Below are 14,582 nucleotides of genomic sequence, written 5' to 3' on the forward strand. Positions count from 1 at the left end.
TAATTCTGGGAGGCATTTGTACACTTCTCAGATTCCTGGTAGGATCAAGGCCCCGTTATCTATAGCAGCAACCTCCATAATGAACCATTAGTTTTGCTTTTCTTTCTTCTTTGTCCACTCTCCCTCATTTCTCGCTCTTGATTCATGGGATAACTAATAACTTTCCTGGACCCAGGAAACCCTGGTGGTGTAGTGGTTAAGTGCTACAGCTGCTAGCCAAAATGCTGGCATTTCGAATACCAGGCACTCTTTGGAAACTCTACGGGGCTTTCCTATAGGGTCGCTATGAGTCACAATTGACTCAACAGCAATAGTTTTTTTTTTTTTTTCCCCTGCACCCAAATCCCTTTATCAATCTCTGCTTAAGATTGATCAGCAAATAATAAAGTCTACTCCATCAGCTGATCTTGCTTAGAATAAAAGGGTGATTTGTTGGGAGGATATTTCAATCATTCACACTGAAATCAGGCCTCAAGGAAAATTGAAATTGAGGACTTCAATGCCTCCAAGTTTCTCTCTGTCCTTTGTCCCTCCTCTTCTAATGGCTTCACCTATAGAGAGAAGGAAAGGCTCTATTCCCACTAGGAGAGAAAAATTCCAAGGAAGGGTTTTAATTGGCCACTCTTGGGTCAATGTCCATGACTGGTAAAACGGGAGACAGGGCACTACGATTGGTCCATCTTGGGTCAGGGGTCTATCTCTGGATCAAACCACTATAGCTGGTTGGCAGAGGTCAAGTAGTTCAGGCATGGTCACTGGGGACCACTAGTGTTTCAGGGCATTCCCAGAAATGGTGGGAGCATTGAGAGCTGGAGAAACCTTCCTACTAGTTATCCAAAACCATCATCACCCACTCCCAATGCTCTTTTATCCTCTTTACTGGTTTTTTCTCAGTTTCCTTCATAGACTCTCCCTCCTCTGCCCAACCCATAAATGCTGGTGTTCCTGGGAGTTCCATCTTTACTCTTCTTACTCATTCCCAGAGTCATCTTACTCCACGATAGATGTTATGGTAGTCTCCTCAACATTTAACCTAATTTAATCTAATGTAGTAAAGATAATTCCACTTCCCTTGGCAACAACCGATTTGGGATAAACAGGCCTAAACCAAATTAGACCAATGAGATTCAAGGATACACTTGCCCAGGACTTCTGGGAAAGAGAAATCAGTCTTGCTGTTGCCTGCTGGATGGGAAAAGCATGCAGTCCTGATTGCCTCTGGCAGCCATCTTGTGATGTGAGGGGAGCCAGCCTTAGGACGAAATCAGTGGTGCGGTCAGCAGAGCAGTGAGATGGAAACATCTCAGGTCCTTAATGGCATTGTTGAGCTAGGGAATGTACCCACTCTTCCCTACCATTGGACTTCTTGCTTTGTGAGCTAATACATTTCCATGTTGCTTAAGTCAGCTTGAATCATCAAGTGTGTGCTACTTGGAGCTGTAAGCATCCTACTTAATTCACACTTACTGCCAGGAATTCTCTCAAACTCTCTTTCCTGGGCTCCAGACCTACCGATATTTCCCAACCTTGCTCCTCCTCTTCCTGGGTCCCCTGTGTTGTTGTTATTGTTGTTAGGTGGTGTGAAGTCAGTTCCAACTCACAGCTACACTATCTACAACAGAACAAAACACTCCTGGTCTTGCTCCACCCGCACAATCATTGCCATGTTTGAGCCCATTGTTGCAGCCACTGTGTCAATCTATCTCGTTGAAGGTCCTCCTCTTTTTTGCTGACCTTCTACTTTACCGAGCCTGATGTCCTTCTCCAAGGACTGATCCCTCCTGATAACATGTTCAAAGTATGTGAGATGAAGTCTCACCATCCTTGTTTCTAAGGAGCATTCTGGCTGTACTTCCAAGGATTCCCTACAATTCATTTTTTTAAAAAACAATAATTGGGTGCTTACTCATTTATGCAAAGCTCTGCTAAAAACATTGCAGATAGTGCAGTCAGTGAAACAAAGTTGCTGTCATCACGGACCAGTGAAGGGGACACAATAAACAAAATTGTTCCTGAATGACTGAAATAATGAATAATGCAAAGTAGAAATTCAGTAAATGTTTGAGTGAAAAACTTATCATTGTCTATGAGATATCATACCAGATCCTGTTCTCACAGCTCTTGGAGTCTAAAAATGTAAATAAGACCTGGGGGCTGCACCCCAGACTCAGAGTCCTGGAATAATGGCGAACGTGTATGCGTACTCATTTGGGAAGGCCCTGTGCAAAGTGCTTTAGGGAATTATTTCATTCAACACACACTGACTTTAGGAGGCTGTCCAAAGAGAGACGGCCCCGACTGAGGCCACGCAATCTGGGCAGTGAAAGAGCCCTGGAGAGCCATCCCCAGAGCCCTGAGTTTTGGCCCGGTCACTGTGACCTTGCGCAAGTCACGGTCTAACTCTTCCTTCAAGGCTCTGGCCAGTGACATTGGTGTCTGCCTCCTCAGAGTTTTTCACCCTTTCTTCACAGGCTGCTTGGGATGTATGAAAGGGGTCTGAGGCCCACGAGATCAGTAGGGAAGAGGTCAGTAAAGCCAGGAAACGAGGAGCAGTGGGAAAGAAATCAACGGGAGGAGTGAAGCCAGAGACACCCTCTTTTTTCCCCAGCCGAGACTCTGTCCCCACCCCCTCCAGCACCCCCCGCCCCGGACCTTCTCATGTGCTCCAAAAGGAAGACATTCCCTTTGCCCCCACTGCAAGCCTCCATCCCGCTACCCCAGTTTGAAAGGTGAGGATTCCTCGGTGGGCAATGCAGTTTGACTTAGGGTTGCGTTTCTTTGGCCCCGAAACCCGCAGTCCAGCTGGGCATAGTCTCTACTCCACCACTCCCCCCTTCAGCTCACGACCACTTGGTCTGCGCCGCCTGCATTCTCTGTGTGCCGGGCCCGCCCGCACTGCGGGGGAGAGGCCGGGAGCCGCCCACGCTGCTCTCCCGGCCAGGCGACGCCGTCTCCCTGGGACACTCGCGAGCTTCGCGGCGCGCAGAAGCCGGGCGGGCGACCATGGAGCGGCGTGTCGGGAGGTAGCCTGGCCGGCCGAGAAGACCCTAAGGGTCGCCATGGCCCGGCGGCGGCGCCGCGCCTGCATCGCGCTTTTTCTGGTGCTGCTTTTCGCCTTCGGCACTATCATGGGCTTGCGCACGCTCAAGGCTCCAGACGGACTCCCGGCTGTGGGCCCCGGCCAGGAGCTGGCGCCCTTTGAGCGGCGCCCGGAGGGGGCTCCGGCTCCCGCTGCCCGGGCCCCGGCCGCCCCCGCTGCGCCGCCGCCGCCGCCCCCGCCCCGCACCGCTGGCCCGGGCAGTCCACCGGAGCCGGCCCCCGCGGAGGCTGAGCCTGCCCCTGGGCAGAGTCTGCGCGTCTACTCCGACCTGCACGCCTTTTACTACTCGTGGTACGGAAGCCCGCGGCGCGAGGGCCACTACATTCACTGGGACCACGTCATGGTGCCTCACTGGGACCCCAAGATCTCGGCCAGCTACCCCCGTGGCCGCCACACCCCGCCCGACGACTTGGGCTCCAGCTTCTACCCGGAGCTGGGGCCCTACAGCTCCCGGGACCCCGACGTGCTGCGGGAGCACATGACCCAGCTTAGGGAAGCCGCCATCGGTGAGTTTCCTCCCCGTCCCGGATGGCCCTGTCTCCCAGCCTCGGCCGTTTTCGTTCTCACACCCCAACTCCCGCCGGTCCTTTGGCCTCACTCATCTTGCACCCTGGTTTCTTGCCCCTTCCCTTCCACTCTCATCCTGAGCCCACCACTCGACACTGTCCCCACTTTCTTGCATTCAGACCCTCCCAACCTCAGTCCTTCTGACCCTCCACAACTCCAGGGCCCTTCCAGAGGGCAGAGCTGCTGGGAGGATTGGTGGAAGGAGTTTGTGCCAGAGCTGTCTCAGACAGCTAGGAGAGGGAGGCGGAATGTTCCTGTCTGTTAGGCTTCTAGGTTTGGAAGGGGAAGCTAGGCTTGGGTGTCCTGGCCTCTCAGGAGCCTGGGGTGCAGAGGCGTAGCACCTGGGGTGGTCTCTGCCTTCACACCAGGTAAGGGTAGAGCAGCAGCCCTTCCCGTTTTTTCTGGCTGCAGAGGGTGAAGTTTGCCCACGTTGCATGATGGACCCTGCTCTTTTTGCAGTGTGGAGCTCAGGAGCTTTTCAAGCACTGGGCTGGAACAGAGGTCCCTGGGACCCCCCTTCACAGCATTTTTTTTTGGGGGGGGTGAGGCCTGTTTCAAGTTTTGCCACAGAATGCTACAGGATTTTGCAGTACATTTCAGTTTATCTGGAGATGGTTTGCGAGGAAAACCAGACCACAACCACTGAATGCCAGAGGCAGGGGTGGAAAGTATACAAAGACCCGGAGCATCCTTCAGGATTTTACATTGTAGAGGGGCAGCCGAGCCAAATGTTACTTCTCACGAGAAGCACTAAGAGGACCTCTACTTAGGGCCCCTCTCCCTGCAGAACCTCAGTGGTGTCCCTCTTCCCTAGAGGCAGGGCTGTTGCTTCCAGGTGGGTGTGCCAGTGTCTACCGTTTCCCAATGCACTCAAGAGCCCAGCTTCTTCCCGGCCTGCTGCGGTAGGGTTCTCACAGCAGCTGTGCTTCAGCACCGCTGGCATGGACAGCTCCAGGCGCGTTGCTCTGGAATCTCATCCGCAGGAAGTGAACCTAGCATGAACCTTGCTCGCGGGTTTCCAGAAACCTTTGTTTTGCAGTTGGAGAAGGTTTGTGAGAGAGGGAAGAATAATCTCTGTTGGGGGGGGGGGCTCTGTGTCTCTGACGTAGCCTCTGTGTTGTGTTTCAGGTGTCCTGGTCCTGTCGTGGTACCCACCTGGCATGGCTGATGATAATGGGGAACCCTCAGATGACCTGGTGCCTGCCATTCTGGACACCGCCCATCAGTACAACATCCAGGTGAGTCTCCGAGAGGTCACGTGCTTTCTAATCTATCTTCATAATGGCCCTTTCTCTGTCCACAGGGTTAGCACCTCTACAGAAGTTCTTGGCAGTAGCCCAGGAATGGCAACTACCTAGCAAGCGTGGCATTGGGGGAGGGCCCTAATAGTAGTGCCTATGTCATTCTTTGGAAACCCTGGTGGCATAGTGGTTAAGTGCTACGGCTACTAACCAAAAAGGCTGGCAGTTCAAATCCACCAGGTGCTCCTTGGAAACTCTATGGGGCAGTGCTACTCTATCCTGTTGGGTTGCTATGAGTCAGAATTGACTCGATGGCAAAGGGTTTTTGGTGTATGTCACTATTTTCTTGAATAATGAAAAAAAGTAATAATACCAGATACAGGACAAATGGGAGACCAAATGTAATTTTATTAATTAAAGATAGAGGGTAGGCTAGAGAAGATTAGTTCAAGAGTCAAATGGGCCTGCAAAATGAACTCCAAACTTACTATTTAAGTCAGACTCACCTTCCTGGCGGGAGGCAGCGCTGGGCCTCAAGAAGTACTGCACAATGTGCTCTTGGCAGCCGGACCCACTTTCAAGAGGAAAGACACAGCTGAACTAAGCATGTCCAGTTATTTTCCCCAAATGTACCAATCAAATAAGTCATTCCCCTCTTCTCTAATAAAGAAAATAGAGAAGCCCTACTCCGTGTTGCTGAGCCTGACACTGACAGGTTTTACAGATCATAGCACACTTCCCCACTGACACAGCGTCAGCTTCCTCTTTCCATTGTTTCAGGCAGTTAGTGGTTATCGCTTGGAGCTGGCACACTGGTTGAAAGCCAGTAGCCATCTTGCAACAGCCCATCAGGGCGATTTCCATATGCCCTGCTGTGGGAGGTGGGCAAATATCTCAACCCAAAAGGCTATGGCTTGGTGGTCCCTTTTTTGGCCTGAATGGCAGTATTGCTGCCTTTCTTTTTGCCTACCATTGCCAGGCGCCCTCCTGAGCTCAGGTAGTCATCCAAGCCATGGTGAAAGCATGGGTCTTACAGATTGGTGTCTGCAGTCAGAAACGTGGCCCCTGGACAGATAGCCCCTGACCAGTAACTCCTCTGTTTGTGGCAGGTTGCCTTCCACATCCAGCCCTACAAGGGCCGGGATGACATGACTCTTCATGACAACATCAAGTACATCATTGACACGTAAGGTGGCTCTGGGGGCTGGGATCTTGACAGAGATCAAAACTGGGGTGGGAACAGGTTTGGAGGGGCAGGGGCCAAGAGACAGGGCGGAATACCTGTGTTCTTGGCAGCTGTTTTATAGGGAGAATGCTGGGCTTGGAGTCACTTCTGCAGCTTCCTATCTATGATCAGAGGCAAGCCTCTTAACCTCTGAGTCTTGTGAGAGTTACATGAGTTAAGCTATGTGAAAGTGGCCTGCACAGAACCTGGTACATATCATTCATTCATTCATTCATTACTTATTGAGCGCCTTCCAGGCACTGTCATAGGCCCTAGTTATACAGGAATGGTAGGACTAACAAGGTTTCTGATTTCCTAGTTTACATAGGGTAAACATCCTCAAGACGGATTGACACAATGGCTGCAACAATGGGCTCAAGCATAAGGATCATGAGGATGGCACAGGACCGGGCAGCGTTTCATTCCGTTGTACACAGGGTGGCTATGAGTCGGAACCGACTTGACGGCACCTAACAATATTCTAGCATGTGTTTTGAGTACAGCGGAGCATACGGTAATTAAACAGGAAAAATTAAATAAGTGATCTATACTATGAAAAAAGGAGCCCGGGTGGCACAACGATTAAGCATTCGGCTGTTAACCAAAAGTTTGTCAGTTTGAACTCACCCAGCGGCTCTGCAGGAGAATGATCTGGTGATCTGCTTCTGTACAGATTATAGCCAAGAATACTCTATGGGGCAGTCCTATTCTGTCACATGGGGTCACTATGAATCGGAATCGACTCGGTAGCACCCAACATGAAAAAATAATAAAGCAGGGTGTGTGCCCAAGAAGCTACTTTAGAATGGGTGGTCAGGTGAGCTTCGCGGAAATGATAACTGAGCTAACACCTGAGTGAAGAGTCAGCTCTGCAAAGACCTAGGAGCAGGCAGGAAATTCCAGGCAGAGGTGGAAACAGGCTGGCGTGAAAATGGAATGGCAAAGCCAGTGTAGCTGGAGTGCAGAGATGGGTGGGAGAATGACAGGAGTGAATGTAGGCAGGGCCAGATCAAGTAGGTGAGGCCCTGTAGGTGATGATAAGGGGCAGTCAGATTTGATTTACACTTGTAGAAGAGAATGGATTACAGGGAGGCAGGAGAGGATGCTGAGACCAGTTAGGCAGCTACTGTGCAGTCCAGATGGAGATGGTGGTGACTTGGCCTAGGGTAGGGAAGTGAGACTTGAATAAATGAATGATGGAGCTGGGAGGGGAACCTGGTTCTTGCTTAGAGGTATGGAGATTCCAGCTCTGGAAACTGGCTGGACCCTAATTTGTGCTGTGGGCATTAGCAAAGAGCTCACCCATGGCTGGCCCTACAGCTGTGCTGGCTTCACCCACCCCAGGCTGCCAACTCAGGCTCTTCTTCCTCCTGCTCCTCAGGTATGGCTCGCATGGTGCATTTTATCGCTATAAGAACAGCATGGGTAAAAGCCTTCCACTCTTTTATATCTACGACTCATATCTGACATCCCCTGAGGCCTGGGCCCATCTCCTGACACCAACTGGGCCCCACTCAATTCGCAATACCCCCTATGATGGGGTCTTCATAGCGCTGCTGGTAGAGGAGGGGCACACCCACGACATCCTGGCTGCTGGCTTTGATGGCATGTACACCTACTTTGCCTCCAATGGTTTCTCCTTCGGCTCCTCCCATCAGAACTGGAAAGCTGTGAAGAACTTTTGTGATGCCAACAACCTTATGTTCATTCCCAGTGTGGGGCCTGGCTACATTGATACCAGCATCCGCCCCTGGAACAACCATAATACGCGCAACAGGGTCAATGGCAAGTACTATGAGACAGCCCTGCAGGCTGCCCTGACAGTGAGGCCTGAGATCGTCTCCATCACCTCTTTCAATGAGTGGCATGAGGGCACCCAGATAGAGAAGGCTATTCCCAAGAAGACACCAACTCGCCTCTATCTGGACTACCTGCCTCACCAGCCCAGCCTGTATCTGGAGCTGACCCGCCGCTGGGCAGAGCACTTCATCAAAGAGAAAGAGCAGTGGCTGATGTGAAGAGCCTGCCAAGAGGCGCATGAGGTCCCAGCCTCATTGGAAGATGTCACAATGTGAGGCTGAGCTGAGAGAGTGCAGGCACTCATCTCCAAGTCAGCAACTGGGTTCTTCTGGGTGGGCCATTGAGCCTGGGCCCATGTAGAACAGAGCCTGTTCCTGAGGCAAGTGGTGCTGGGGTTGTCTGCTGTGACAGAAAACGCAGCGGTGGTCCAGAGAGGCAATGGCAGAGGCTGGTGGGTGACCAGACTCAGCCCAGGACCCAGCTCCATGTCAGTTAGGGCACTTCAAAATAATCCCTTCTAGCTTTGAACTCTGCAGAGGCTGGTGGTGTATAGTGGAGCCACCCACAGTCACTGCTCCTGGAAGGGTGTCAGGGTTCTGGGCTAGCATGCACCCTGCTCCCTTCTGCCAGCCCGTGTCCTCTTCAGACCTCCTTCCCATATCCAGTCTGTCTTCTAAGTTAGGGAACCATATCTGAAATTTTCTAAAAGGGAAATTCTAGGTTTAGGCTCCTCTCAATTGATTCCTGAAGCCAATTATCAGAAAACGGTAATCCAGAGCATTCGCACATTCAACACACACTAACTGAACTCCTTGCCATGGGCTAGGTGTTGGGGAAAAACTTGACCAAGGAGCAGTTCCTGTCCTGAAGTTTACAGGATCCAGCTTTCCCTATTTGGTGTGGCCTTGTAGCTGGTGCCTGGGCACAGCAAAAAGTTTCTTTTTCAGTTTTACCCAGTGCTTTAAGAAAATACCTCTGTGCTCTGAAGCCTACATTTTCCTGGACGAACGTTTAGCTCCAGGGAGACTAGGATATCCGCCTTCCTTTAGCTGCCTAAACGAATGTGGCCTACTCACTAGAGCCATTTTCAGTGCTACTGTGATTTGTATTAAAACGAAGTGGTGTTCTCAAGTAAGCATTCCTTCTGTGCTCTCCAAGACCTCACTTATTCTAACCCCTCAGTCTGATTTCATGACAAACTTGAGGTGTGAGTTGGGCTGGCGACATTATTAGCACAATGAAGAATGGGTTTGCTTAAGAAATTACTAGTTTAAACAAGACTTCTAGAGGAAACACTTAACAACCAGTATTTATTTACAAATAAACTAATATGTTAATTGCAGGGACCCTCATTACTGCAGACCCCAGCAACATCATGCCAAGACTCTTAAGATTGACTTGAAAATAAGTACACTGTAAAGCACCATACTGAGAAGTTTATGGACTCAAAACTGAATCCCAATTCTGGTAACTGGGACAGAAGAAGGGAGGGAAAAAGTGGACCCTAGCAGTCACCACGAAAGGACATTCCGCTCCAGCCGATCACTAACACTAAACCCCACTGGATGGAGGGGCAGGCCTGGCCACACTTGCAGGTTAGTTGAAACCAAGGCAGGCAGGGACAAGTGAAAAGGGCTGGATGCTGACCTGTAGTAATTTACAAAGGCAGTCACACCCAGGCATCATTTCACACACACACACAATTTGAAAAACAATAAAATTATGGTAAGGGTGGGGAAAGCAGCACTTCTCACACACTGCTGATGGCAATGTAACTTGATTCGGTTCTTTTAAAGGCTAATCTGTATCAAGAGCCATAAAAACATTCATACATTTGGACCCAGTGATCCTACCCTAAGGAGATAACGCAAAAGAAAAATAAACCATTTACAATGTTTACCAGCAGCATTGTTTTATATTAAAGAAAAACAAAGTTCAAATGCCCATCGATAATTATGTTTAACATTTGGCATACACATACAGATAAAAGGCTGTTGAGTAAATACTGCATTTAAATAAAAGTGAATAAATAAGGGGGGAAAAAATCACTGGCTGAAAAAGGCAGAAACTTGTTTTCCAGTATTCTTTAATTTGGATTCCCCCCACCTCTAGCCCCTGCCAACTGAGCAGACTTCCCACCATTAGACCAGAAGAGTGCCTCTCCCTGGCAGGCAATTACAGTGCACCACCAGCCCCCTGGGTCTGAGGAAACACTGTATGGCCTGCGCTCTACATCTTTATCTTAACCTGGTTCCAGCTTCAGGAGCCCAAAGCCATGTCTTTGGTCACCTGAGACTTACAAACAGCATCAGCACCTCTAGCTGCTTTGGACCTTAAAAGCCTCCACCCACCAAGGAGGAGACTCTCACTGGATTTCAGATCTAATTAAATCACTTAAAAAAAAAAAAAATCAGAAGAAGGCCTCTCTACAAACATACTTAACCTGTTTTTCAGTTTTTGACTGAAATGTAAAATTAAAAATAATAAATATGACCTTCTCCTGAGGAATGAAGCCGAAGCCCTGGTGGCGTAGTGGTTAAGAGCTCGGCTGCTAAGCAAAAGGTCGGCAGCTCAAATCCACCAGATGCTTCTTGGAAACCCTATGGGACAGTTCTACTCTGTCCTACAGGGTGGCTCAGTTGGAATTTACTCGACAGCAACGTGTTTTTTTTCTCCCCAGGTATAAAGCTAAACCAGTAGCTTCTGGGGCCTGGTGTACAGTGTTCAGAAAGACTTGCTGCTCAAGGGGGTGAAGCTAGTGACGTAGCCCCAGCAGCCTCTGCAAATGAGGCCTTGCCAACTGCCAGTGGACAGACACACAGTGTCCACACCAGTCCTTGGGCCCTCCCTCCTCCCAAGTTTCACGAGCAGGGATCATCTGAGGGCAGCAGCCCATACTTCTGTTGGAGGATGGCTGTAGTACTTTCCAGGGCACTGAGGAGAAAACACAGGAGAGTTACAGTCTGACTTTATAAGTCTCCCTGAGACCACCAGCATGTGGTGATCAGGGAATGCTAAAATTACTGGTCTTACCAGGCTCTGTTCATGAAACCCTCGGGGAAGCCTTCTGAATCCCAAAAAAGCCAGCAGAACCCAGCAAACTTAGTCCCACTGCACCTGAACCTTCTCTAAACCTGCCCGCCCTGCTCAGAGCTAGATAGCAGTGACAACCTTCATTCTCTTAAGGCTTGTTTTCTACTCCCATGCCACAGGAAAGAGACTCACCAGCCTGGACGAATGATGCCAAACTTTCCAGGCACAGATAAGTTGACCACAGTTGAGCCGAGGCGATACTCAGGGCTCTGGCCATCCCCAATTGGCCCCCCATCAATGACCAGGGACAGTTGAGGCCATAGGTCCTGGAACTCCTGAGAAGGAAAGGAGGAGCATGGACATGATCCCTGGCATCTGCAATGATGTCATACTGCACACAGGGTTCGTAAGACAAAGGCTGCACAATTTTAAAACAGAAGGCATTTTCCTCTAAGCAGAGAATGGAAATGCATTTAGTTAGGGCTAAGAACACTGCATTAGCATCCAAGGCACTGCTTCCTATGAGGTTTGGGGCCCCCTGGGTCACAGCCCCAAAAAACACCTGTCTAGAGCCTAAAGAAGGAGCCGTGGTGACCCAATGGGTAAGTCCTTGGCTGTAAACTGGAAGGTTGGCGGTTCGAACACCCAGCAGCTCCATGGGAGAAAGACCAGGCAATCTGCTCCTGTAAAGATTACACAGAAAACCCTATGGGGCAGTTCTGCTGTCTCATGGGGTTGATATGAGCCAAAAATCGACTTGATGGGATCTGACAACAACGCCTAAAGAAAATCTTGCTGTGCCGGGGGAAATTCCACACACTGCTTCAGTTGGGGAGGTGTAGGGCATGGAAAACCCATCTTCTTATTGTGTTCTACCTTTAATTTAGTAAGAAGAAAATAAATTAAACTTCTGTGTGTCCTCATTTATTCTAAGCAATGCATCCAGGAGAAGATTAGAATGATCCTTTCTGCAACCTGCCTTGTGGCAGAGATGAGAGAACAAGGACAGCAGTCACAAACTAAGTAAAAATTTGGGTCTGCCTCTTAGTAGCTGTGTAACCTGAGACAAGTGATTTAAGTTCTGGGATCCTTCACGTTTTCACACTCTTTACAGCATTGTTACAACCGTTATAGTATAACTGCAGTGCGCCAGGTCACTTTTGTGTGGCCTTTCTTGCCATGGTCTTGTAGCTCCCACCCAAGTGATTGCAGACGAGGTAATTGTGGCCCACCAAGGGGACTGGCCAGTTTTGCTATCCCACTGGGCTTGAAATGAGCCATCCCAGAGGCAGGAAAGAGAGCACCCTACCACCACCAAGGAGGGAGAGCTGAGAGCAGAGCATGTCCTTTGGACCTGGGATCACTGCACTGAGGAGCTCCTGGAACGAAGAGACCAAGAGAGAGTTCTGACAATGAAGACAGCAAGAAGTGGTGGCAGAGAAATGGCGGCAGGAGAGACTGACAGCAGGAGACAGTGCAGTGACCTTCCTAGTTCACAGAGTGAGAAAGCTGAGTATCTTTGGGCTGAGGCTTACTGGTGGGGTAGGGTGTCTCTGGGCACTTCTTGGCAGAGCTAAAAGAGCTCTGCAACACTTGGTGAACTATCGAACCCAGCAGAGAAGTACACAGTGCTGTGGGAAGGACGGCTGGTGTCAGAACTGGTAAAGATGGCAGAGAGAAGAGGCATATCTGATCTCTGCCTCACAGGGATTAGCCTTGGGCTGTTCATCTTGATTCTCCTTCCCCCTTGTGAAGTTAGAGAAGGTTGGACGCCACCCCCACGCCGTTTTTCGCACTAACTCTGTATTCAACTGTTACCCCCACAAAAGGTGGAAAACAGTGATTTTACTTATCATAATCTTTCCTATCATTATAAAGATTAAAAAGCTAAAACCACTTGCTATCAAGTCAATTCCAACTCCTAGCAATCCCACGTGTGTAAGAGCAGAGCTAGGTTCCATAGTGTTTCGATGGCTGATTTTTTTGGAGTAGATCACCAAAGTTTTCTTTTGAGGAGCCTCTGGGTGAATTCAAATCTCCACCCTTGGTTAGCAGCAACCATCGGCACCACCCAGGAACGTTATAAAGACAGAGAAAGAAAACACAAGTTCTCCCCTTGGCCTCTCAAACTTTGCAATAAAACCTTTCTAAGATTCTTTAACTTTGATTCTCCCAACCTCTACCCACTGCCTACTGGGCAGACTTCTCACCATCAGACCAAAAGGGCAACTCTCCCTGCTAGGCAATTACAGCGCACTGGCTCAGAGGAAGGTGTTTGGTCTGGTGATATTTCTGGAGGACTGGGTAACTCTCACCTTGACATTCAGAGAACTGGCCTGGGAGCTGAGATTGGCACTGGTGAGTGCAAGTGGTCCCCCAAACACCTGGACCAAGTCCTGCATGAAGGCATGGTCAGGAATCCGGATGCCCACAAGCTATGAGGCAAGAGAAAAGGGGGCCATCAGAAAGGTTGGAAGCGAGGGGGAATGGGTCTGGCCTGGATCCTAGTGACCAGGAGTCTGGGGACACAACAACAGAAAACCTGACTTACAGGAGTGAAGGGGTTCAGATCCTTGTTGAGCTCCTCTGAGCGTTCCATTACCAGGGTCACTGGTCCTGGCAAAAGGTCTTTCAGGAGCCCCTCGGGGACTCTTACATGGCAGTACCTGTGAAACAAACAAGTGTAACTCCATCAATAAATGAAGGGACACCACTGGTCCTTCCCTAGAATTCAGGTAGAGGGAGAAAGAGGTCCTTAGGGCCTACAATGGGATGCGTCTGCCTCCCACACTCACCTCCCTGAGAACCTGATCAGAGGCTAGAACTCCAGAGGAGCGTCCCAAGCCTGGAAAGCACATGCCTCCCATCTCAGGGGCTACAAAAGCTGCTCATCACGCTCCGTGTCTTATTTTCTACCGGGCAAAAAAACACTCCCTGTTAAATCAAATAATCGTGAATGTTTTCTTTTTTACCATGTGACTCTCCTCGTTAGCAGAAAAACACCAAGAGAATAGGGACTCTCCTACTTCGTTCATCGCTGCGTTGCAGGATCTAGTTCTGGGCATGACATACGCTAAATGCTCGATACATATTTCCAGTTCCGGATTCCTGGGTGAGCTTGGACAAGCCCCTCCCGCTCTCTGCGCCTCAGTCTCCCAAGCCTGTCACCGGAAGCCCCACCCGTGGTGCCGCCCCCAGCGGGGCCGGGTCGGGGAGGCCTCACCTGTAGACGTCGGCCACGCGACCCAGGCAAACGGCCAGCGGCTTGGCCTCGCTGCGACCCTTGAGGCGGTACACATCTCCAAGTGCCGCTGAGCAACTCGCCGAGCAAGCGAGGCCGTACAGCGTGTCGGTGGGGACAGCCACCACGGCGCCGGCGCGCAGTTCGGCCACGGCGGCCCGCAGCGCCTCGGTCCAGCAGGCGCGCTCGGGGCTCGCGGCCCGCACGGCCCCGCTCCCTGGGAGCCGCAACAGCCGGGCCCCCGGCGCCACCGGAGAGGTGCTCGGCGGGCGAAAGAGGCGGCCGCTCCGGGCAGAGCCCGCCGGCCCCTCACTCAAACCCACGCTGGCAGCCACTGCGGCCCTTAACCCCCTGCACGGACGCGCCGGAGACATC

The 14,582-nt window shown here is 50.6% G+C and overlaps 2 protein-coding genes across 3 annotated transcripts; one reads left to right on the plus strand and one right to left on the minus strand.

The window, feature by feature from the left end:
* Positions 1-3,004: 3,004 nt before the first annotated feature.
* MANEAL (mannosidase endo-alpha like) lies at positions 3,005-10,356 on the plus strand. The gene is made up of 4 exons (XM_023554554.2): positions 3,005-3,606; positions 4,796-4,905; positions 6,018-6,094; positions 7,515-10,356. The coding sequence occupies exons 1-4, from the start codon at positions 3,060-3,062 to the stop codon at positions 8,149-8,151; spliced, it is 1,371 nt and encodes a 456-aa protein (XP_023410322.2). The 5' UTR covers positions 3,005-3,059; the 3' UTR covers positions 8,152-10,356.
* YRDC (yrdC N6-threonylcarbamoyltransferase domain containing) lies at positions 9,820-14,581 on the minus strand. Of its 2 annotated transcripts, XM_003415309.4 has the most exons (5): positions 14,190-14,581; positions 13,518-13,632; positions 13,282-13,401; positions 11,159-11,301; positions 9,820-10,867 (listed from the first exon to the last, which is right to left on the minus strand). In XM_003415309.4, exons 1-5 carry the CDS (start codon positions 14,579-14,581, stop codon positions 10,795-10,797), a joined length of 843 nt encoding a protein of 280 aa, XP_003415357.1. In that variant the 3' UTR covers positions 9,820-10,794. The 2 variants fall into 2 exon arrangements, with proteins under 2 accessions (XP_003415357.1, XP_064137822.1); XM_064281752.1 differs by lacking the exon at positions 11,159-11,301.
* Between the last annotated feature and the right edge of the window lies 1 nt (position 14,582).

This window comes from Loxodonta africana, chromosome 3 (genome assembly GCF_030014295.1).
Source record: "Loxodonta africana isolate mLoxAfr1 chromosome 3, mLoxAfr1.hap2, whole genome shotgun sequence".
In the NCBI taxonomy this organism is placed as follows: Eukaryota; Metazoa; Chordata; class Mammalia; order Proboscidea; family Elephantidae; genus Loxodonta; species Loxodonta africana.

Bases quoted from the DNA above. Each gene is read 5' to 3' on its own strand.
- MANEAL (XM_023554554.2), top strand. From the start codon at position 3,060: ATGGCCCGGCGGCGGCGCCGCGCCTGCATCGCGCTTTTTCTGGTGCTG. The intron at 3,607-4,795 runs GTGAGTTTCCTC...GTTGTGTTTCAG, and splicing joins GCTTAGGGAAGCCGCCATCG to GTGTCCTGGTCCTGTCGTGG. The intron at 4,906-6,017 runs GTGAGTCTCCGA...TGTTTGTGGCAG, and splicing joins CCCATCAGTACAACATCCAG to GTTGCCTTCCACATCCAGCC.
- YRDC (XM_003415309.4), bottom strand. From the start codon at position 14,581: ATGTCTCCGGCGCGTCCGTGCAGGGGGTTAAGGGCCGCAGTGGCTGCC. The intron at 11,302-13,281 runs GTGAGAGTTACC...TTTCCTTCTCAG, and splicing joins CCAGTTCTCTGAATGTCAAG to GAGTTCCAGGACCTATGGCC. The intron at 10,868-11,158 runs GTGAGTCTCTTT...TTTTCTCCTCAG, and splicing joins GGCATCATTCGTCCAGGCTG to TGCCCTGGAAAGTACTACAG.